Source organism: Strongyloides ratti (assembly GCF_001040885.1).
Source record: "Strongyloides ratti genome assembly S_ratti_ED321, chromosome : X".
Lineage (NCBI taxonomy): Eukaryota > Metazoa > Nematoda > Chromadorea > Rhabditida > Strongyloididae > Strongyloides > Strongyloides ratti.
Genome location: NC_037309.1, coordinates 3,232,158 through 3,257,231, shown reverse-complemented (window position 1 = coordinate 3,257,231; position 25,074 = coordinate 3,232,158). Strand labels below are relative to the sequence as shown.

General features: G+C 22.0%; 7 protein-coding genes across 7 annotated transcripts; 2 read left to right on the top strand and 5 right to left on the bottom strand.

Annotated features, from left to right (window-relative positions):
* Positions 1–257: 257 nt before the first annotated feature.
* Positions 258–506, bottom strand: SRAE_X000068200 (Hypothetical protein; the record flags this gene model as incomplete). The annotated part of the gene is made up of 2 exons (XM_024645055.1): positions 258–344; positions 390–506. The coding sequence occupies 2 exons, from the start codon at positions 504–506 to the stop codon at positions 258–260; spliced, it is 204 nt and encodes a 67-aa protein (XP_024510551.1).
* Positions 507–4,599: 4,093 nt separating this feature from the next.
* SRAE_X000068100 (Plasma membrane calcium-transporting ATPase 3) lies at positions 4,600–13,127 on the top strand (the record flags this gene model as incomplete). Its single annotated transcript, XM_024645054.1, has 12 exons — positions 4,600–4,866; positions 5,234–5,318; positions 5,390–5,887; positions 5,989–6,021; positions 6,279–6,338; positions 6,672–6,731; positions 7,260–7,597; positions 7,649–9,664; positions 10,965–11,447; positions 12,345–12,413; positions 12,897–13,023; positions 13,072–13,127. 12 exons carry the CDS (start codon positions 4,600–4,602, stop codon positions 13,125–13,127), a joined length of 4,092 nt encoding a protein of 1,363 aa, XP_024510550.1.
* A 1,203-nt stretch (positions 13,128–14,330) lies between these two features.
* On the top strand, positions 14,331–17,147 carry SRAE_X000068000 (Hypothetical protein; the record flags this gene model as incomplete). The annotated part of the gene is made up of 4 exons (XM_024645053.1): positions 14,331–16,739; positions 16,793–16,847; positions 16,895–16,913; positions 17,072–17,147. 4 exons carry the CDS (start codon positions 14,331–14,333, stop codon positions 17,145–17,147), a joined length of 2,559 nt encoding a protein of 852 aa, XP_024510549.1.
* A 416-nt stretch (positions 17,148–17,563) lies between these two features.
* On the bottom strand, positions 17,564–18,007 carry SRAE_X000067900 (Hypothetical protein; the record flags this gene model as incomplete). The annotated part of the gene is made up of 1 exon (XM_024645051.1): positions 17,564–18,007. The coding sequence occupies one exon, from the start codon at positions 18,005–18,007 to the stop codon at positions 17,564–17,566; it is 444 nt and encodes a 147-aa protein (XP_024510548.1).
* Positions 18,008–19,119: 1,112 nt separating this feature from the next.
* SRAE_X000067800 (Hypothetical protein) lies at positions 19,120–20,742 on the bottom strand (the record flags this gene model as incomplete). Its single annotated transcript, XM_024645050.1, has 2 exons — positions 19,120–19,152; positions 19,204–20,742. The coding sequence occupies 2 exons, from the start codon at positions 20,740–20,742 to the stop codon at positions 19,120–19,122; spliced, it is 1,572 nt and encodes a 523-aa protein (XP_024510547.1).
* A 774-nt stretch (positions 20,743–21,516) lies between these two features.
* SRAE_X000067700 (Hypothetical protein) lies at positions 21,517–23,013 on the bottom strand (the record flags this gene model as incomplete). The annotated part of the gene is made up of 2 exons (XM_024645049.1): positions 21,517–21,633; positions 21,673–23,013. 2 exons carry the CDS (start codon positions 23,011–23,013, stop codon positions 21,517–21,519), a joined length of 1,458 nt encoding a protein of 485 aa, XP_024510546.1.
* A 676-nt stretch (positions 23,014–23,689) lies between these two features.
* SRAE_X000067600 (Hypothetical protein) lies at positions 23,690–24,439 on the bottom strand (the record flags this gene model as incomplete). Its single annotated transcript, XM_024645048.1, has 1 exon — positions 23,690–24,439. One exon carries the CDS (start codon positions 24,437–24,439, stop codon positions 23,690–23,692), a length of 750 nt encoding a protein of 249 aa, XP_024510545.1.
* Between the last annotated feature and the right edge of the window lie 635 nt (positions 24,440–25,074).

Sequence of the window (25,074 nt, the reverse complement as noted above, 5' to 3'; positions counted from 1 at the left end):
GCTATTAGTCGCACGCGACTCTTTTTAATAATTAAAGATTCTTACTTGCCAAATCATCAAAAATTTCACCCAAAAATTTATTATTTTAAAGAATTTATTTAAAATTTATTCATTTCAGACATTTCCAGTACAAATTAACTCTGCATTTTATTGAAAAAATGGAAGAAATTATGAAAGAAATAAAAACCATGTACTCCCCCCTTAGTATATCAAAAATTTATATCAAATGAATGGAATTTATATGAAAAAAGAACATTTTAGTATTGAATATAAGATAAATTTATATGAACATTTGAATATTTACTCAATTGAACAGTTTTAATAGAGAAAAGTATTGGATTGCACTGAAAAATAAGTGAAATATATTGCAAATGAAATGAACAACATACGAAATAAAAAGAACAACGTACTCCCCCCTTACCATCAAAAAATTTATATTGAAATTGGTCAAAAGCAAGTGAAATATAATATATTGTCAATTGAAAGAAATATTTGAACAAAGACATTTGAAAAGAAAAAGTTGGGTAAAATGAACAGTTTTAGTACAAAATAACTTTGCATTTCCTCGATAAAATGAACAAAAATTTTGAAAAATGAGAACAACGTATTACCCCCTTAGTAGTTAAAAATTTGTATAGAAATAAGTGAATTTATATGAAAATTATTGTCAAAATATTGGATTGCCCATTGAAATATCAAAAATATTGCAAATAAATAAAGAAATATATTGGATTGCCCATTGAATATAAAAAATATGGTAAATAAATGAGTAAATATATTCCATTGCTCATTGAAACTTTCAATATAATGGATTCCCCTTCAATCTAGATTCAGAATCTTTTATATAATAGTCGCTAACGCTCCAGCTACGCTACGCTCTGAAATTATTTCAGATTCTTACTTCTGGCTAATGTTATTAAGTGGAATAAATGGTTGACAAATTGGAAAAATATCAGTTATGTAAAAGAATTATTATAAAAGTTTGGTATGTTTTATATTAATATTTTTAAAGGTTTATTATTTATAGTTTTGTTCAATTCTCAAAAGAAACGGAATATTTTTAACTCTGTTGCAGTTTACATCAAAAAGAAATGAAATAAAAGGTTAATTTAACAAAAAATTAAACATATTGACAAAATATTTATATAATAAGATTTCCCCCAATTANAATGATTTCAGGCAAATATACGACTGCTTTGATAGGTTAAATTGAAAATTGATAAGCCATCTTTTTGTTGACATGTTAACTTCGCGCAATCGAAATATTATTTTTTGATTTAAAAAAAAAAGAACAATTCTACTATTTAATTTAAATTCGAATAAAATTTATTGCTTGACTATTAAATAAATATTTTATATATATAATAAGGTAAATTTTTTTATATTCATTTTATATCAAAACTATCAATAATTTTTAAAATCAACCTAATATATATTTATATAAACATATTAATAACTTTATTATATATATATATATATATATATATATATATTTGTTTATAATTTCTAATGATCCTTAAGAAAATTGAACAAGTAAGCCTTTCTTAGGAAGAAGAAGAAATATGTTTGGTAAAATATATAATGACTCTAAAATATATTGGATGATTCATTTTTATTTTTTTTTTTAGTTTAATGATTTTAAATTTACATTTTATATATTTTTTTTTATTTTATTTTCTATATCCATATACATAATAGAATATATATACATATATATATATATATTGTTTCTTCTTAAATATAAAAAAGGTTAGAATCTAAAATAATAAGAAAAATATGTTTATCTTTTAAGCATTGATATGAAAATTACTCAATAGGCCCCAAAAGAGTTTGTAAAGAAAGTAGAAGGGTTTTGTGGTTTATATTATACATACTTTTACTATTGATAAATTATTTTTATTCTTTATTTTTAAATTTTTTTTTTCCACTTTAACATGAATTTTTCTTTTATTTCTTTATTTTTGATAACGATAAAAATTATTTTTTTAACTAATTTTTTTATTGTTATTTCTTAAGAAGATCCTCATTAAAGAAGACATTTTAAAAGTAAATAAATATTAGATTTTTTTTTATTTATACTATTAATTTATATAAAAAATAAAAAGAAATTAGAAAGATAAAAAAAATTAAAATTTTTATTTTTCTAAATGTCTGTAAATAGATTATTATAAATATGATGAATAATTATTTTTCTAAACTTTCACAATTTAATTACAAATAAATTATATTCTTTTTTTTTTTTTGTAATGATAAATTATTATAATATTAACGTAATAAAAATATGTCGTTTTTTTTTTTTAAAATATAAAGGGCAGTAATATAAAACTATCAAAAGTATAATAATAATAAATGAATAGGTGGGACACATATCATAGACATAATCGTGATTAGAAAGAGAAAATTGGTGATTACTTAGGGAGTATGCCTGTTTTTGATTTGTAAATATGTCTTCCTCCAACAAGAACATAGACTTCCGTTCTAACTTTAAGCAAACTTGTCTAGATAAATGATGGGAAAATAAATGCCTAATTTATTTTTACAATTTTTATTTTTTGTCCAAATTAAATACATTTTAAGGTTAAATTTTTAATATTATACTTATTATTTAATATTTAATGACATAAATGTCTTTACGTTAAATATAACTTTTTTTTTTACTTATTATATATGTATCATCAAAATCATTATTTATATGTACTATTATCGAAAAACATTTTATTCCTTTTTATGGGTATAAAATTTTTTTTTCAATTATATTATATATATATATTTAAATATATATATATATATATAAACATTATAGGTGGTCCTAAAATAAAAAGTATAAGATTATAATAATGTTAAATTTTAGTTTTCTTTTTAAATGCCTTCAATTACATAAATGGCAAGTTATAGTAGAAGTCTTTTTGAATAATGTTATTTAGTTTCTTTTTTTTTTTTTATCATACATAATCTTATAAAATGTTAGAGGTATAAAAAGTGCGCTGTTAACATTTCTCTCTCGCTATTTAAATTCATCAGTTTTGAGCGGTAAAAATATCTATATATTATATATCTATATTATATATATATATATATTTAAATTGAAGGAAATATTTAAGCAATGGGTGTTAGCTTTACAAAGACATTGCTTTACATACACATAATATTATACTAATGTCATAGTTAGTTTTGAGACATCAGAGACAAAAATTAGGGAAAAGAATGCATATTTAACTTCTTTCAATTTTCTTCTAACAAAGTCTGGCGACTATGGCGCAGTGTCAAAAGAATATAATGAAAATAAGACTATTTGCTTTTAGACAGCTTCGTAATGGCTTCAATTTCTCCTACTCTATCTCACTAACTTCTTCCTTTAGTTATCATATATTTCCTATAAAATTCATAGAGATATATTGGCAAAAAAAAAAAGAGGAAAAAGAAGATGGCGAGAGACTATCAACGTTCTCCTCTTATTTCTCTCTTCCAATATATATATATATATATATATATAATATTTCAATATTATAGAAAAAATATAAAAAGCTTCTCCCTGGCATTTATTGGGAGTAGAATGAGAAATTTATTTGCTAAAGCACCGTAGAAAAGAGTTTTTGATGCTGAATGTTAGTAAAGGAGAATAAAATAGCCGGATAAATATGTGTACTACATCTATTGCTGTTATATTTTTTTTCGATTTTTTGAGCTTTCCTTTAATTGGTATAAATTCTTTTTCTTCTTAACTATTCTATTATGTTTAAGTGAAAAAATTATTATAATTCTATATTTTTTTGTATAATATATTTATAACTAAGTATAAAGCATGATGACAATTAAGACTATTTATCACAATAGATGTTTAATAATTTGAAAAATGTCATCTAATATCTTATGTATAAATATACAAATAACTTTTAAATAAAATATAAATCACTGTAAAGGTTACTAACTAACTTTTATAGATAACAATTTTTTTTTTCTTTCTATTTCTAATAATAATTTTAATGACAATGTATTCTCTATTAAATATAATTATTTTTTTAAAAATTTTTCTTTTTTCTCTCGAAAAAGCTGTAATTAAAAAATATGATTATCTATTTTAAAGATAAAATAGAAAATTAATTTATAATTTTTAAATATATTTTTTTTTTAAAAAATTATTATTTATAATTTTAAAATATAAATTAAAAATTATATTTGAGTATTTATTTATATTTTAAAATATATTTATTTATTTATTATTTTATTATTTTACCTCATTTTATATATTTATAACTTTATAGTATTATTTAATATTATAATTATTTTTTTTTTATGTTGAATATAAAATGACCTGCCTTTGATGGTGAGCATTTTTATTATTAAATTATATATATATATAAATAGAAAAATTTAAAATAACATCAAAGAAAATTTTATAGTTACATTTTATTGTTATTCAAGTGAAAGAGGGCGATTAATTATTAAATTCATTTTTAATACGTTTGTTTTACTATTGAATATGTTAATTTTATTATATTAATATAATTTTTAAAGTTATAGACTGGAGCTAACATCATTTGGAGTCTCACCATTTATATATTTGATCTAGCCGGTGATTCTCTATTAGTGTTTTAAATAATGGCTACATCTTCTGGGGGTGCTTATGGAGTGACTGTGGATGAACTCCGCACTCTTATGGAGTATCGTAGCGCTGAAGCTAAAGAAAAGATACAGTCTGATTACGGTTCAATTGAAGGCCTTTGTGATAAATTAAAAACAAATCCACATACCGGTTTGTCAGCAGATGAAAATGAATTGGAGAGGCGTCGAAATTTTTTTGGAAAAAATGAAATTCCACCTCATCCACCAAAGTCTTTCTTTACACTTGTTTGGGAAGCTCTACAGGTAAATAAAAAAAATTTAAATTAAACCATTTTATTATATATTTTTTTTTTATTATTTAATAAGATTTTTTTTTTTTAAAAATCTAAAAATAATTTTAAAAAAAATAGTTTTATTAAAAAATATATATAATATAAATGGTAATATTAATAAATTATTTAATTTATTATTAATATTATTTATGATATATTAATGTTAATTTATTTTATATTAATAATCTTATTTAATTCTTTAAAATGAATGGTTTTATAAATTTATTTTTATTACTGATATATGTGTCATATTTGACAAAATAATTAAAAAATAAAAAAAGAAATAAAATTTTAATTAAAAAATGTATTGTAATTATAAAATATTTTATTATTTTTAGGATGTAACTTTAATTATTCTCCTTGTGAGTGCCATTGTTTCATTGGCTTTATCATTCTATAGACCACCAGACGAGGGTGAAACTCGTAAGTTGACATATTACATAAAGCTTTATTTTAATGTATATATATATTAAAATTAATATATTTTTTTTTAGCTTCTGATTCATCTGAGCATGATGCGGGTTGGATTGAGGGAGTTGCAATTTTAATATCTGTTGTAGTAGTAGTTCTTGTTACTGCTTTAAATGATTTCACTAAAGAAAGACAATTTCGTGGCCTTCAAGCTAAAATTGAAACTGAACACAAATTTTCTGTCATTCGTGGTGGACAGGCAATACAGATTGTTGTTAGTGATTTAGTTGTTGGTGATATAGCACAAGTAAAATATGGTGACTTATTACCAGCTGATGGTATTTTAATTCAATCTAATGATCTTAAAATTGATGAATCTTCTCTTACTGGAGAGTCTGATCAAATTAAGAAATCTGTTGAAGTTGATCCAATGCTTTTATCTGGAACTCATGTAATGGAAGGTAGTGGAAAAATGCTCGTTACAGCTGTTGGAGTAAATTCACAAACTGGTATTATTATGACATTATTAGGAGCAGCAAAAGATGTTGTTGAAGAAGAAAGAAAAGCAGCTAAAAGAGAAGGTAAGTTTTTTTGTCACATGGGTATTTTATTTTTGCGGAAAATAATGGCATTTTATCATCAAATTGCACCAATAACTAAATTTTATTTTCTTCATTTTTAGAACGTCGATCAAGGCGTAAAAGCAAAGCATCGGGTAAGCGATATCTTACTTTTGGTATCGTTGTATGTCTTAATATTTATGTCTATTTTTTTTACTAGTGTAATTTTTTTTTTATTTCTAATTACTGTACAATTGGTGGTGGTATAATATTTTTAGTTAGTTTTTTTTTTTTTTTTTTTTTTAAATTTAAAAAAAAAATTATAAAATAATAGATTTTTTTTTTGTTATCCTTTTAACCGATAACTATTTTAATTTATAAATATTAATTTTCAATATTAATTTTGTTCCAGTGCGTGTACGTAGATCAGTTGCCTACACAACCGATTCTTTGGATGAATCTGGTAGAATCGGTAAGTTTTATCTTTACATAACAAAATATTTTCAGAGCGCACTAAAATATATAGCTATAAGAGCCCACCAATTGATTTTTTTTTAAGTTATCACTAAAAATGTCTATTTATCATTCTCATATAACATAAATCGTAAAATTTTAATATTTTAAATTCTTGAAAAAAGTTTTGTGTTGGTGCAATTATGTAATGATATAGTTTGTCTATTTTAAACTGTTTTTTTTTTTTTTGTAATTTATTTTATTAAAAAATTTTCCCATTGTAATAATTTTTTTTTTTGTTTGGTGACATTTTAAGCATTTTCAACTACTTGTGCTTTATAATTGATTTCAGGTGACTTTGTTCATTCAGCTGTTGAAGATGGAACACATCAAGCACTTCTAACTGAAAATCGTAAGTTTGATGGGCAAAAGAAAGATGCTCGAGTCAAATTTCAATATATAAACCTTATAAAAACCCATTTCTCGTATAGTAGCTTTAAATGCCGAGTATATTACATTTTACTTGTGATTTGTATATATTAAATATTATTTTTTTATATTTATAATTTTGTTAGAAAACTGTAAATGTATAAATTATGTTTATTTATCTAACATAATAATTTTGAATGATCTTTTTTTAGTATATATTAGAATAACTTAATTTTTACTATTTTTTTTTATAAAGAAAAAACATTATTCACTGAATTATTTATTTAAATTTTATATATTTATTTTTTTTATATAGATATAGCATGCATTTTTACATTGCATTTTTTTTATTCATACTATCTTAATATATAAAGAGATATTGTTTAGTTTAACTGCAATATAAAATAGTATTATTAGATTAGATTTAAATGAATTTTCACATTAATTTTTTTTATTAACATTTAATTATTTATTTCTTATATATAACTTTTTTTTTTTTTAATTATTATAGAAATAAAAGATGTCGCAAATGGACCATCAAAAGATCCTCCTATTTCCTTTAAAACTGAAGAAGAAGGAAAAAAGGAACGTTCCGTTTTGCAAGCAAAACTTACACGTCTTGCCATTCAAATTGGATATGCTGGATCATTTGTTGCTGGATGTACAGTTCTTATTCTTGTAATAAGATTTTGTATTTCACGTTATGCAATTGATGAGAAACCATTTAGTGTTGCTGATTTCCAACATTTTATTAATTTCTTAATTATTGGAGTAACTGTATTAGTTGTTGCTGTACCAGAAGGATTACCATTAGCTGTAACACTTTCATTAGCATATTCTGTTAAAAAAGTATGTAATATATATTTTAATATAATAATTAAATTAAATTTTTTTTTATAGATGATGTTAGATAATAATCTTGTAAGACATCTTGATGCTTGTGAAACAATGGGTAATGCAACTAGTATCTGTTCAGATAAAACAGGAACATTAACAACAAATAGAATGACAGTTGTTCAAAGTTATATAAATGAAGTTCATTATAAAGAAACACCTAAATGGGAACGATTAGATTCTAATACAAGAGATATAATGTGTGAAAATATATCAATAAATTCAGCTTACTCAACACAAGTAGTACCACCAAAAAAAATGGGAGATCAACCACAACAACTTGGAAATAAGACAGAATGTGGTATGCTTGGATTTGTTTTAGCACTTGGTCAATCATATCAATCTATTCGTGATAAAAATCCTGAAAAAAGTCTTTTTAAAGTTTATACTTTCAATTCTGTTCGTAAATCAATGTCAACAGTTATTCATACTGATAATGGATTTAGAGTATTCAGTAAAGGAGCTTCTGAAATAATTCTTAAAAAATGTAAATGGTTCCTTGGAAAAGATGGAAAATTAATTAAATTTAGTCAAAAAGATGCTGATAGACTTGTAAAAGAAGTTATTGAACCTATGGCTTCTGATGGTTTACGTACAATTTGTTTAGCATATAAAGATTATGTTAACACAAATCCAAATGAAAATCAATTCCAATTATCTAATAATATGGATTGGGAAGATGAAGAAAGTGTTGTTGGTGATTTAACTGCTATAGCAATTCTTGGTATTCAAGATCCTGTAAGACCTGAAGTACCAGAAGCTATAGCTAAATGTCAAAGATCTGGAATAACAGTTCGTATGGTTACTGGAGATAACATTAATACAGCTCGTGCTATTGCAACACAATGTGGAATTCTTAGACCAGGTGAAGATTTTCTTGCTCTTGAAGGTAAAGAATTTAATGCACGTATTCGTGATGAGAATAATGAAGTTTCACAAGCTAAATTAGATGCTATTTGGCCAAAACTTCGTGTTTTAGCACGTGCTCAACCAACAGATAAATATATTCTTGTTAAAGGAATCATTGATTCTCGTGCAACTGAAAGTAGAGAAGTTGTAGCTGTTACAGGTGATGGTACAAATGATGGACCTGCACTTAAAAAAGCAGATGTTGGTTTTGCTATGGGCATTGCTGGTACAGATGTAGCTAAGGAAGCTTCTGATATTATATTAACAGATGATAATTTTACATCAATTGTCAAAGCTGTTATGTGGGGAAGAAATGTTTATGATTCAATTGCTAAATTTTTACAATTTCAACTTACAGTAAATGTTGTTGCTGTAGTTGTTGCATTTGTTGGTGCATGTGCTATTCAAGATACTCCATTAAAAGCTGTACAAATGTTGTGGGTTAACTTAATTATGGATACTCTTGCATCATTAGCTCTTGCTACAGAATTACCAAATGAAGAATTATTAAAAAGAAAACCATATGGTAGAACTTCACCACTTATTTCAAGAACAATGTCAAAAAATATTCTTGGACATGCATTTTATCAACTTATAATATTGTTTGTTCTTATATTTTATGGTGAATTATTTTTTGGTATTGAATCAGGAAGATGGGCACCACTTCATTCACCACCATCAGAACATTTTACAATTGTATTTAATACATTTGTTATGATGACTTTATTTAATGAAATTAATGCTCGTAAAATTCATGGTGAAAGAAATATATTTCAAGGTTTATTTTCAAATCCAATTTATTATATAATTTGGATTGCTACATTTATTTCACAAATATTTATTGTTCAATTTGGTGGTAGATGGTTCTCCACAGCACCATTAAATCTTGAACAATGGTTATGGTGTTTAGCATTTGGTGTTGGTGATTTATTATGGGGACAAGTTGTTACATCAATTCCAACAAAAGCTCTTTCAGAGAATTTAACAATTGGTAGTGGTGAAGTTGAATCAACAGAACATATCCTCTCTGGAGAATATGAAGATCCAGAAACTCACGAAAAGAGAAGTGGTCAAATTCTTTGGATAAGAGGTTTAACTAGACTCCAAACACAGGTATGTTTTTTATTCTATGAAATGATATTGTTAGCACCGTTGAATGCGTATTATATTTTTACGTAAAAAAAAGTGGCATAAAATTAATGCAGATTCTTTACGCTGCTTAAAAAAATTGTGTTTATTATTATAAAATATTTATATTTTTATATAAATATAATATAATATAATATATATAATATGCCACAAAAAAAAATTGTAAGAGTCTATAGATGTTACGTAAAAGTTTTATATATATAGATGAAAAATTTATATTTACCTGACATAATTTTATAAAAATATTTCCCTTTTTATAAATAGATGTTTCTTGTGTTTGTCTTTCATTCTTGTGAACAGTATTTTTTTCTACCATTCCTAAATTATCTAAAGTTTAATGGTCAAGTGGTTTCAAAATTATTTTAATTAGTGATACACATTTTTTTAAACTCCTGTTGATAAAAAAAAATGCACCTTCTCAGCATACATTTTCGGGGTAATCTTGAAAAAAGGAAGTTACATTATCATAAGCTCTATCATACTTTGCTTTAATTAATATATAATATTTATTTTCAAACCTATTATTATAATTAAAAATATTTCCATTTGTTAAATCAACAATATACTTTCAGTATTATAAAAACACAGTTATTAATTTTTAAGTTTATATTTTTGATATTTAATTTTTTTTTTATTACTTACAATTAATAATTAATATCTTTAAGCTTTAAAATTATTATAATTATATTTGTGAACTAAAGTTTAATTTTATTTACACTTTGCTATAACTTATGCATACCTATATCTGTTGTGATTAATATAAAGTATTTAATTTAACAAATAATACATATATATATTTATATATTTTATAACATAATTTTTTTTTGAGTAGTGAGCGTTAATTGTCTAACTACAATTTTTATTTAAGCTTCATGAATATCTCGAAAATATAACGCTGGGTTGCTGCATTATTTCCAAAATTTTTATTTTTGTACTATCTTGTATCTATACTATTATAATAGTAATTTTTTTATATGTTAAAAGTATTTTTTTTTGATAATAATATTTAGTAATATAAAGCATGTAAATAATAATTTTTTATCTTGTGATTTGTTTTTATTTTTTTTTTTTTTTTAAATGATGCAGCTATTTTAAGTTATGTAAATATTATATTTATTTGTCTTACCCTTTTTTGCTTGCACCACTTTTGTAGTTTTTTTTTTGGATATTATTATTGCTATAGTTCGTGAAACTGGTGTAGTTGGCTACCAGCAAAGTTGATTTTATAAGAATCATTTTCTATATTACCAATATGTCCTTGCAGCTGAGAGTTGTCAAAGTCTTTCGATCTACACTTGATGAATTGGAGGATAGGCATTCAATAGCTAGTACCCAATCATTTCAATCTATGCGAGGAATGTTATCAAACTATCGCCTGGCAGGAACAGGAGGAAATGATATAAATAATACAAGAGTATTAAATGTAGCTAGTTTTTTACAGCGAACATCAGGTCCAAGTCCTTATCCTGCTTATTATCATTCACAATCTCCTAATATGAGTAGAAATAATAAGATAGGTGGTGGGACAGATAATTATAGACAACCTCCATCTCCAACAAGTATTAAAAATATACAGGTTTCATCTGCTGCCATTGCTGTTGAGAATGGGGGAAAGCTTCATGATAAAATTGAAAAAGTGCCATTGGTTCAGCGTTGGAGTCCCGGACGTGGCGCTGCATCGTCTCATGCAGTCACTTTGCAGGTCACAAAAAGCATGTCTTTGGATACGCCGGTTTCTATTGCTCACGTTTAATGTTTTCATTTCATAGTTCACTAAATATAGTTTTTTTTTTTTAAACTATCTATTGCAATGTCTTTATATATATATACACATATATTTGTATATATATATATAATAAGACTTATTATTATAGATAATGTTTTTAATAACTACATACATATATTTTGTTGGTTAATTTGATTATCCATATTAATTATAGTTAGTTAGATATTATAACAGCTATAATTTTTCGGTTATAATGAAAATTTATAGTATACAAAATTTGAGAAATTTTTATTTGTCAAAAAAAGAACAAAACAATTGTTTATAATTTTTGATATGTAGCTTCCTAAAAAAAACATACTAATAGCTTCATTCAAATGCAACTAACAGTACTCTGCCTTGACAAGTTCTCAAATATCCATCTTTAAAAAAAATTTTTTTTTTACTATATTGAAATTACTAAAAACAATGTTATTATTTTTTTTTTAAAAATATTAATGTTATAACTATTTTTAAAATACTTTAAAAAATTTATATTTCATTTAAATAACAAAATTTTTCTCTTTTAAATATAAGTTTTTTTTTTTTTATTATAATGAATATAGGGAAGTAATTAAAAAAAGGTGTTATTTTTTTAAAATCTTATATAATAAAAGTAATTTTAAAAATAAACTATAAATTTTATTTTTTAATTACAAAACAAAATTTTTTTTTACTTGATCATTATACTTAAATAATATCTGGTTCACACGAATGAAAGTTTAATATATTATTATAAAAGTAATAATTTAAAAACACTATATAATTAATCTAATAACAAAAATACACTATAAAAAATTAAATGTATTTGTGGAATTATATATTTTTTTTTTTAACATTTCCTTATTTTTTTTCCCAATTTTTACCAACCAATTCTCACAGGTTATTGGCGGTGAACGATCAGAACATTTAATCCCAGTGCCTCATAGCACGGCTCCAACAGATCAAGCTGTAAGAATAAGTTTTCCATACTTGGCGTGATGTGATGTACATGTTGTTTCTGGTCTATCATAGATTATTATTAATATTCTTTTTAATTCTAACTTATTACTATATATTTTTTTTAATAATTTTATGCACAACTAATTTTATTAGCATGTTTATTTTTTTAAACTTTCTACAATTAAGTCAATTTTTTTTAATATTTAATACTATATCTATAAATAGTAGTTAGTTTATATGTTAAAAATTAATTTAAAAAATTAGTTTAAATACACTAGAAGCATGTTATTATATTAAAAAATAACATATAAATATATTTATATTTATATTATGTAAATAATAGATAATATATATCTTAAAATCTAATTTTTTTTTTAAATAAGACATTATATTTATTAACAATCTAAGAAATATGAATGCTTTCTTAATAATTATATTGTACCGTTATGAGGCAATACTTTATACGATACTTATTTTTTTTTTTAATTTCAGATTCGTGTTGTAAAAGCATTCCAAGCTGGACTAGATAGACGTGAACCTTCAATAGCAGGACCAAGTGCTGCAAGGCTTCGTGAAATAAGTCGTCAATTAAAATTACAAGTGGAACAAGAAGGTCGAGGTAAAAATCGTTTTTAAAAATGACTCGATTTTAAGGAAAAAATTACAGGATTTAATCGTTCCCGTTCAGCATCAAAGCAAGCTGATTCAATAACATCACCATAAATAATTTATATAAAAGAAATATATAACATTAATTTACATTTTTTTTTAATATTTTATGTCGATTTTTTTACCAATTTTATTTGTAAAAAGTATCATCTTAAAAATTACAATTAGATTTATGCTTCCAAAAATGTTTCTATACATTTCTGAGATATTAATTATTTAGATATTGAATCTCTTGCCAACATTTATATTTTGATTTAAATCAATTATTATTAGTTAAAAATATTTCAATTTTTATTGAAATTTTTAATAATCATGAATATTATATTATAGTTTTAGATAATTTTTTTTTATAAGCCCATAACAACACAAAGTGATTTATTGCCTTTTTTGTATTATCGGATTTTATTATAATGAAAGATAGCTTTTGCCTTTATTTTGATAAAAAAAAACAACAAATATAAAAAGTAATGTGAATTTATTTGACAATATATATAAAGGCCCTACTAATGATAGTTAAAAATTTTAACTAAAATCATTCATACTCTTTTCCTTTTTTTTTTGTAATTTGTATGTTTTTATTATATTTCAATTTACTGTAGATAACAGATTATTATCTAGTTATTGTTTTAAAAAACTTTGTATTATTATGCAATCAAAAAAAAAACATTTTTATATCTACGTATAATCTTTTTTTTATTGTCAACAGAATGTTTTACGCAAATTCATGTTTTAAAATAAAACTTTTGGTAAAAATGTTTTTTTTCTTTTTCAAGAATCTAAAAAAATAAATTCTTAAAATAAATAAATTTATAACTAGTTTATTTAAATATTATAAATATGACAGTAAATTGTCAACCATTAAAAATAATAAATTATCAAAGAAATAGATACTGTCAATCTGCCAATAAAATGTCCATTTATTAAGTTGAAACATTTATTGTGTAAATATTTTTCTTTACAATTATATTTACTTTTGAAGGCGGTATGAAAAATTAAAAGTTTAATTTACTAGAACTATCATTATGGCATTTTATTTAGAAAGTAAAATCAGAATTACAACTAGATATTGTTATTTTAAATTCTAATAACTTAAATTTTTTTATCTATTTTAATAAAGATATATTTTAAAAATACTTTATTTAAACGATTCTTAAATATAAAGTTTTAAAAGAAATAAATATTTTTGAATTATTTTTTTTTTGTGATTAACTATATCTAAAATTTATTTTTACTATTTAGTAAACAAAATAAAAAGATATGCAAAATAATTACGATTTTCCTGATCATTCAATTCATGGTTTGCCTAAACAACATTCTAATAGATATGAGTATTCTAATCAAATGACCTCACAATATTATCAAGAAATGGAAGAATCATCAACAAATGAAGGTAGTGGTAATGAAGACTATCCAAATTTAATGAAATGTGATAATTTTAATAATCAATCTCATCAACAACAAATGCCACATTCTTATGGTGGATCTAGGCATATTGTAATGAGTGGTGATTTTTACAAACATGAAAACAGTAAAGTTACTTATCAACCAAAAAATAATTTTTATTCAAATCCAATAAATTTTCATCAAAAAAAACCCATATTTCCAGAAATGGTAAATGAAAACAATAAAAAAGGAAATGAAAATTTTAGAAATCAACCTCCAACAAAACAAAATAATTGGCAACCAATACAAGAAAATTCTAATTCACAAACAAATTCAAATAATACTAAAATTCAATTAAATAGAATTGTCACATCACAATCAAAAGTTGATAGAATTAATGTTGATAAAAATAATCAAATGGAATATCCTCAAAAACAAAATATGCAACCAGTTTCTAAAGTTCAATCAGTTGTTCAGTTAATGAATAAGTTTGAAAAATCTATTGATACCTCACCACCATCAAAAAATAGTCAAAATATGATTGGTAGTGGTAACAAAGTAAATATAAAACAACAACCGTTACCATATTTATTAAATTATAATGATGATAGAAAAGAATCTTTACATGAAAAAATGGAAAATAAAAATACAAGTGTTGGAAAAGTTGCAAATACCGTTAAACAACTTCAACAAAAATTACATCCACATTTAAAAAATATTAATGAAAATGAAAATAAAAAAAAATTTTCAACATTTAATAATCAAAATACAGATTATTCATTAAAAATAAATGAAAATAATGATATAAATGATATTTTACCAGAACCTTTATCATCAGAATCAAGTGAACTATCTGATGATGCTAAAAGACATTCAATAGAATATGATTTTAAAAAAGATGAACAAATAAATGAAAAAAATAAAAGAATTAATACAAAAGTAACATCAACATTAAGCAAAAATATGGCAAAAGAAGCTAAAATGTTAATGGAGTATTTTCAAAGACGTCGCCCTTTATTAAATTATCTTGGTGTTGGTTTATCTGATCAACTATGGGAACAAGTAAATTCTTTACCACCAAAAATTGTAAGATTAGTTTATGCTGAAGATATAGAAAATAATTCACAAAATGTTAAACAAAAAGAACTACCAAAATTACTAAAAAGATTAAGTGTTAGAAATTCAATAAGACAAGATCCAAGAAAAATTGCTTTAAAAAAAAAATTATTACAATCAAAAATAGATAATCAAAATCATGATTCTAATTATAGTAAAATTGATAAATCATTAAAAAAACAAATTAAAGAAGCTGTGACTAAAACTTTACATGAACCACAGGACAATTATCAAATTGAAAAAGAAAAAGCTATGTTAAATAGAAATGAAAATAATTTAAATTTTCAACAACAACAATTTAATATGAAATATAAATATAATTATCACAAACAGATGGATACATTTGAAAATCAGTATGAAGAAGAAAGTTCAGAAGAAAATAATAATAGATTTATAGAACATAGTAATAAAGAGTTTTATATGAATTTAGATAATATCCATGAAAATCATGATAATTTTGTTGAAGAGGACCATGATTATATTGAAGAAGGTAAAAATAATTTTGACAATTCAGGAACTTTTCAAAGTCTTGATACAAAAACAGGTAGATTTACTAAGAAATCTGCTGCTGCATTAATTGCTAAAAGAAATGCTAATGTTACTGATTCTGTAATAAATACACCAATGAAAAGTAATAGTTCATCATCTATTTCTTCAAAACACAATATTCCAAATATTATTAATGAAAGAAATAATCAAGAAAAAAATATTCATAATGCTGGTTCATATGAAAAAGAAATGTGGAATCAAAATGTAACCACACCTAAAGAATATTTATATAATATAATTGAAAAAAATGTAAAAAATACAAATAATTCAACAGAACAAAGACAATATGTTCGATCAGCTAAATCTGTTGATCAATTAATATTTGAAACATCTAATGATGATGGGGATATATTTGATGAAGATAGTTTACCAAATTTTGATACTAGAAATTCTAAAACATTATCATATCAACAACTTCAAAATAATGAATTTGAAAATCATTTAGATGTTGATGAATTAGGAATGCCAAGAATTCCACCTCATAGAAATTATATAAAACATCCAACAATAACAAAAGGAATAAATGATAAATATGAAAATGAATCTAATTATCATAATAATTATCCAAATAATCAATTTTTATTTACAGGTGCACGTCCATACATACCAAAACAAGGAGTAAGATTATTATTATAAAAATTTTTATTAATTAAAAATATTTTTTTTTTTAGGTATCATCTAAAAATGTAATAGATTATTCAAATAATACATTAAGAGAAAAAAAAAGTATGACAGTTGAGTCCAGGTGCCTTACAGATTCACATATGTTTTAGAAAAAAAAATTAGAATTATGTACATTTATTATACTTTGATAAACTTAATAGATTATACATATATGTATATATATTTAATAATAATATTATATTAATAATAATTTAGACTAATGACATTTTAAAAATATTAAAATAATTTTCTAAACAAAAAAAATTATAATTTTTTTTACATTTTAGATCTAAAAAAGGAACATGGAGATTACACGGTTCATTAGGAAATTTTTTTAAAAAACGTGCTGCTATAAGATTATAAAATATTTATTAATTTTATTATTTCGCAAGATATACATCATTTTTAAAAGACATATATGTATGTTATTATCGTTTATGCAATAAATTATTAGTATCTTTTTTTTTTTTTATTTAAGAAAAAATTATTTTATATAAAAAAAATTTTATTAGTTATTTAAATTTTTATGTAAATAAAATTTTCTATAAATGAAAATTAAAAGAGTTTATAAAAGAATGTTTTATTATAAAAAATGAATATTTAAAAAATAATGACGTCGATTTCAAAATCAATTCAAATTATATTAATAAATTTTTCCATGATATAGAAAAAATATAAAAAAAAATTTTGAATTTTTTTTTTGCAACTGAATTTATAAATTTTAATACTTTTCATATAAAATAACATCTTTTTGGCTTTTTGTTTTATAAAAAAAAAAATTATTTTGGAATATAATAATTCATATCAAAAGATTTGTTTAAATGAGGATAACGATCTATTCCTGATAATCCAGGATGAGAAGATCTATATATTATTGCATGTTGGTTTGCTGCAATTTCAAGTAATTTATTTTGTGGATATGTTTTTGCTGTTACATGTTTTGTTGGAATTAATGTTATTTTAGCATCAACATATCCTACTGATCTGATCTCACCAACCATATTTAGTGTAGCATCTATATTTGTTTCAAGTAATTTTTCTCTATCATTATTATCAATATAATCTCTTCTATGATATATTATAGATTTTGATTCTGTAAAAAGTTTTCTAACTTCATCTGAATCTATAATTTCAGGAGTATTTAGTCTCATAGAAGTAGGTCCAACATAATTTACTTCTAATACAACAACATCATTAAAGGGAAATGTTCTTTTCTTTGACATTATAAAAAATAAAAAAAAAAAATCTAAAGTAGATAATATAAAAAAATAAAAGTAAAATAGATGTTTGAAGATGTAAAAAAAAAAAAAATAATGGTCGATATTAAAAAGTAGAAAATTTAAATCTAAAATAAAGTAATTCAAACAAACTTTCATACAAATTAATAAACAAATTTCTATATTTTATACACTCATCATTATATATAGCTTATTAGTTAAAGTACTAAGATGAAGAAAATGAACTTTTTTTAAATCTATTTATATAAAGATATTTTTTTGACATAAGATAATATTTAATAACTTGATAAAAAAAATTTTATATTAAAAGAACATATTGTAGTTTAAAAATATAAAGCAAAAAAAAAGTTATTTTAATTTTAAAAATGTATTAGAAGGTAAGTTTAATTAACTGGTAAAAATAAATATACACATGTAAAATAAATATCTTGTAATTTATAATATTTATATATGTAATTATATTTATTTTTCATATTATTATGTGTCAAAACTTATTAATTTAATATATATATAATTACCTTCATTACATTAAGTAAAAAAGAAATTTATCAATTAATTACTATAAAAGTATTTTATAAAAAATAATATGGAAAAAAAAATTAATATGTGTAAATGTACTTAATATAAAATATATTTGACAAATTCATTTAGCAAAAATAAATATAAAGTGTTAAGTTTATATTTAATAATATATGATAATACTTTTCTTAGTAATACATAAAAAGTATAAAAATATTTTAAAATTTAATTTTTATTTTAAAGTAATTAAAAATATTACATCACAAAACAATATGAAATAAATAACAAACATAATTTCAAATTATAATGTAATGTAAAACATATGTAATTGTATGTTGGAATAAAATAATATGGTAAAAAATATTATTCCATATTTGATAAGATATATAAGTACATAATAATGCTAGGTAACAAAAAAGTGCAGAAAAAAAAAGGTTAATAATTATACAAAAAAAAGACAATATATCCATAAATATAACAAAAAATGGATGTAAAATATGTATATGTAATGAGAATGTACTTCAAACCGGATAAAAAAAATATTTCTAAGAGTAAGTTAAGTTGTGATGTCATTATAGTTAGAGAGCTACTTCAAAATTAACTATTTCATCCTGAAATATTTTATGCAAAAAATATATTAATTAAAAAACATATGTACTTACAATATACGGAATTTTGATACCATTAGAATTTTTAAAAAGATAACTTAAAAGTTCATTAAAGATTATATTATCACGGGTAAAGAAACCAAATGTACTATTACCACCAACAAGGATAAAATTTTCAAGTAATAAGTCTTCAAAATGAAGACCTAAATTAAATTCCTCAACATTAGGGCAATTTAATATTTTTATAGTTATTAATTTTAGTGAACCAATATTATTTGATATTTTATCATCGTCTTTTCCTTGTATCCAACAACCACTTGGAATTGGCTTGACTTTTTTTTCTGAATATCTATTAATATTTGTCCATCCTTTAGATAATTTTCTTTCTTCACTTCTTATCATATAAGTTCTTTTTTCTGCATTTCTATCAAAAAATGTTCTAAGAATATTATTTGATATTTTTTTTGGTATATTAATCATTGGTTTAGATTTTAGTTTGCGAAATTCCATTATATTCATACTTCTTCCAAATTTATATATATGTGTTACATTTTTTGAATTTTTAACATTCATACTAAAACCAAAATGTTCATCATATTTCTCAGTATAATCTTCATCCTCTGTTTCTTCATATAATGTTGTTAATGAAGGCATCTCAGAAAAATAACATTTATTTTTAATATTTAATTCAGAATAAGAAAGTACTTTTAAATTATCAATATTTTTATCCTTTTCATCAATTATAACATTACCATCCAATATATTTTTTCTATTTGGTGATAAATAAACTTTACCAGTTGATCTTTTAAGTGGTGGTGAAAGTAATAAAGAACTTGCTTGAGAAGAATTACAAAATTTTTTATCTTTCTTCAAGTCATTTAATGTTGTTGGTGGTATTAATGGAAAAGGTCCACCAACTGTACGTAAAAATTGATCTATTTCAGGATCTAACTCAGTAAATGAATGATATTCTGATAATATTGGTTGACTTAAATTGTGATTTTTAACTTTTGTAAATGATAAATCAAACTCTTCCTCATTATCAGTTTGCAATGATTGGTTAGCTTTAGTAATTTGCGTTTGAAATTTTCTTCCCATCTTTGTACTTTGACATTTAATGGTATCTTCAGTGGATTGTAAATTTTTAGAAGTAAATGTATTTAATGATAAATTATTGCTTAGTTTTGAATTCATAGAATCATTTTTTTTTGAATTATCAAAAGTAACTTTTTTTTTATTTTCTAAAGTTGTGTTTTTCTTGGATTTATCCATAACACAGCTATTGAAACTTTTAGATTTAGTTATATTTGAGGATGAATGTGAATATTCAGTAGAACCTTTTAATGAAATATTGAAAAATTTCTTTACTTTCATATTTAAAGGATAAAACTTTTGAAAATATTTATTTGTGCATAATTTACAATCGAATAAAATAGTATATAATGATGGACCGTAATCTTGGTCTGCACATATTTTGGAAAATACTTCCTTATCTTTTTTGGTATCAGAATTACTAGTTATTCTTTTTTTCATATTACATTTGTGTGAAACACCACTGTCACTGAAAGATTTTTCTAATTTTCTCATTACCATACTTATATTTATAATTTAACTTTCTGAAAAAATAAAATTTAAAATTTATAAACAATATTATGTATTGAAATTTTGTTACTAAAATATAAAATAAATTATTAAAAAAATTAATGTAAGTGATGTCATTTAAATACAGTAATAGATGAAACAAAATTCTATAGTTAAAAACTTTTTTATATGTATTATTATTTTTGGTGACAAATTAAAGAAAAAAAATATAAATTTAATGAAAAAACGAGAATAATTTAATTTATTGATTAATATTACTAAAAATATTTCCAATTAATTAAGTGAAAAATATTTTTGACTAATTATTAATATTTAGATTAAAAATTTAAACTGACATATGCCTAAAATATTTTAAATAAAAATTTTTACCAATATCTTTTTATCAATTCATTAAAAATAAAATTGGATGTTTTAATAAGATGACGTATAAAGAGGATTATTGTTAATTCTAGAAATTTCGAAAAAAAATTTTTTTGTGACAATAACAATTTTTAAACTAAAATATAAATAAATAATAATCTAAAATAGTAATACTAAATGTTTGATGTTATAATATAAATTGTAAATATTATTGACAATTTTAGTAAAAGAAGATAAAAGAAGATCAAGAAAAAATAACAAAAATTTTATCAAAATTTATTTCATCAAGGACATCACAAAAGTAATTAAAATAGATTTTGAAAAAATAAACATTTTTTTCTTTATAATATTTGTAATAAAAAAAACATGAGATACTGTACAATTATATATTAAAACTTAAAAAAATTAATAGTTCATTTCCATATCAATAGATCTTTGTGCAAACATAATCTCATCTTTTAATTCTGTTTCTTCAAAAGTTAAAGTATGCGGAAAAGTAATTTGATAATCAATTGCATAATTCTATAAAAAAAAATAATATTTAAAAAAAAACAAACTTACAATATAAGGTAATTTAATTGATCCTCTCATTTCACTAAACACACGAACTAATTTATATAAATCATTAGCATAATGTGTTCTAAAGAAAAATGAGTATTCAAAACGTGTTAATTTAAAGTTAGTTATACCATTCTCTTCTAAAAATAAACCAAATTGCCATTCAGTGACAGGTTTTTCAGAATAAAAAGTTATTTCAATTTCATGTTCCTCACAAAATGTTTCTTTAAATAATTTTATTATCCTTTTATCACCAGATAATGGATTAATAATTTTACTAAGTAGACTATTTGAATACATAATTCTTTCTCTAAGACTTATAATCATTTCCATAATTCTTATATCTCTTCTTTCATAATATTCATTTTTTTCTTCGATTAAAGCATCAATAAATATTCCATCACTTCCTATGTCTTCATCATCTTCCAGTAAACTTTCATTTAAATGATTAATATCATCTTCAGTTTTTACAATATCATTAAAACTTCTACAAATTGGACGTTCATATTTCATACTTTCACTTGTCCCACATCTAAAATTAATATCACTATAATTTTTTTCAATATATTTGATTTCCATAGAATATGATGGTAAAGTTTCTTTTGATGATGTTCCACTTAAACAATTTGGAGCAGTTAACCAAGTAAGACTATCACTTGAATCTAATTCAAATACAGGAATTGGTTCAAGTTCTAGTGTCATATTTCCAGGACATGAATCATCAAAAATTGGACCAAAAAATAAGTCAACATTTAAAAGAGCATGTAACAATTCATCAAGTGAAACATCTGATACTATATTTTTTAATCTAATAACTTCTCCCAAAAGTTTGATTTTTCTTATATCAGCTTGGTAATTAATAACTGGATGTGTTGTTATTGTAATAATTTTATTAAGCCGTTTAATTTCGTATACAAATTGTTTTGGGTTAAATAGTAATAAATTTTGTAATCCTAAACAAAAATTATCAACAGAAGATGGAATTGGTTCAGGGTAATTAATTGTTAATTCTGAAGCACTTGATAACCTACTAACCATAAATTTATCTTCTTCTCTCTTCCATTTTTCTATAATTCTTCTACAAAATGGTGTTCTAATAAAGCGACGACAAAATTTGTTTAATAATTCTAAAGTTCCATTACGAGCTAACTTTAAAAGAAAACAATACTTTTGACGAATGTTCTTTTTGTATAAAATAAGTTTTTTAGTTCTTATTCTAATATGTGCACGTTTTAAAATCTTTTTTTTAATATAATGAGAGAAATTAGTTGTATTGTCATCATTTTCAATAGAATATCTGTTAATTTCTTGAAGTTGATTTCTTAAGCAGGTTATACAATTCATTTTTTATAAAGTGGTTAGTTGATCCAAAAAAAACTAAAAAAAAATTATAAATAAATAAAAATTTTTTACAGTAAAATAAGATGACTGTTAAGAAAATATATTGTTTGGAATTGATTATTCATGTTATAATTATTTTTGTAACGCATCAAAAATTATAGCAGTTATATGTGAATTGACGTAATCCCTTAAAAACATTATATTGTATTACATTTACGTAAAAAATTTTAAAGAAACAATGATAGTTCAAGCATTGATTTGTAACAAGTAGTTTTAATTTTGTACACTTTATTTTACATAAATATACACTTTTCATGATATTTAAATTATTAAAAAAAATTAAATATGTTAAAAAATTTATTTTTATATAAATTAATATATTTTAAAAATTTAAATTTTTTATTTTATATTTTTAAAAAAAAGTTTATTTTAAAATTAAAAGAAATTAATATGTTAAACAAAAATATAAAAAGTTACCACATAGGAAACTTTTATTTTAGCTTTATTAATATTCATTAGAAAAGAAAACACATCCATAATTTGAAAATCAAATTTTTTAAAAGAAATTTGTTACCACAATTTTACAAAATATAATTTTCCAAAAGAATACTTTTTTTTAATAGTTAGTTTCTTTATAATAGACATTTTTATATATTGATTGTGATAAAATACTTTTCCATTAAAAAAAAATTGAATTATCCGATTCGCATGATGATCTTTCATCATCACCATCCACGTCTTCTATAAAAAATTTTTTTTTCAAATATTTATTTCTATTAAAACGAAATAATTTAGAGCGTCTAATAATTTTTTTTGGTGTTTTAGGTGCACTAATAATACTTTTTTTTATTTCAGGAAAGATATTCAAAATGTTATAATCAGATGTTTTTAAGTTAAGATTGTTAATTTTAGAAAACTTTTTAAGGAATGAATCAACTTCATTACTGTTATCATGTGCAAAGTTAATATCATTTTTTACTTGATCCTTAGAGGTAATTGCCAAATTTTTACTTTCATATTCATTTAACAAAAAAAGATCATTTATTTTTGGTAATTTATTTTTACATAAATAGCTAAAAGAGGTAACATTTTTTTTCAATAAAATTGGAGCATTATTTGTAATACAATTGTATTCATTATTTTTATTGTCATTTGTTAAGATTCTTCTATAGTTTTGAAAACATTTTGTCAAACTTAATTTGTGACTATGATTATTAGAGTTTCTATACTTTAATTTGTTCTTTCTATCTTCTAACTGAAATTTTTTATTGTGGTAATTTAAAAAGTTGATACGTCTTTTTGCTAAAATAATTTTAATACGCTGGTTTTCAATTTTTCTTTTGGAAAGATTTTTATTAGTATCTTTACTAGATGATACAGTTCCATCAAAATAACTACAAATTTTTAAATCATTGTGAAAATTTTGCATGATAATTCTGAAATAAAAAATTGACATTAAAGAGATAAATTAAAATACATGTATATATACATAAAATATAATTTAAAGATATCATAATATATAATTATTAAAAAATTATAGTCTTTTTTTAAACAAAATTTAAAAAAAATTGTTTTAGTATAATAAATTAAATCATTATCATCAAAATAAAAAAATATAAAATAATTAGAAATTTTAATTTATATAACAATAACATTAAATTTTAATGCTATTCAAAATATTTAAATATGTAAAGATTAATTATTGATGCTAATAAAATAAATCATTAATAAATGAATTAATGATATCTTTTATGGATATATAAATATACCGTGCTATTAATAATATTATAAGTTATCATTTATAATATTTCATTATGCTTTTATAATTTCAATAACATTTAAAACTTTGCAATAAATAAATTATTTATCTCATAATATATCTATAACATTCACGGCTGAAAAATTTATCCTAATTGTTATATTTTTATTATAAAAAGTTTGAAAAATATATAATATTTTAATTAATTATTTCATTTATATATTAAAATATAGTAAAAATAAAAAAGTATCAAAAGAAATAGTATATATAATATAAGAGAAATTTAACTTCCATAATAAAAAAGA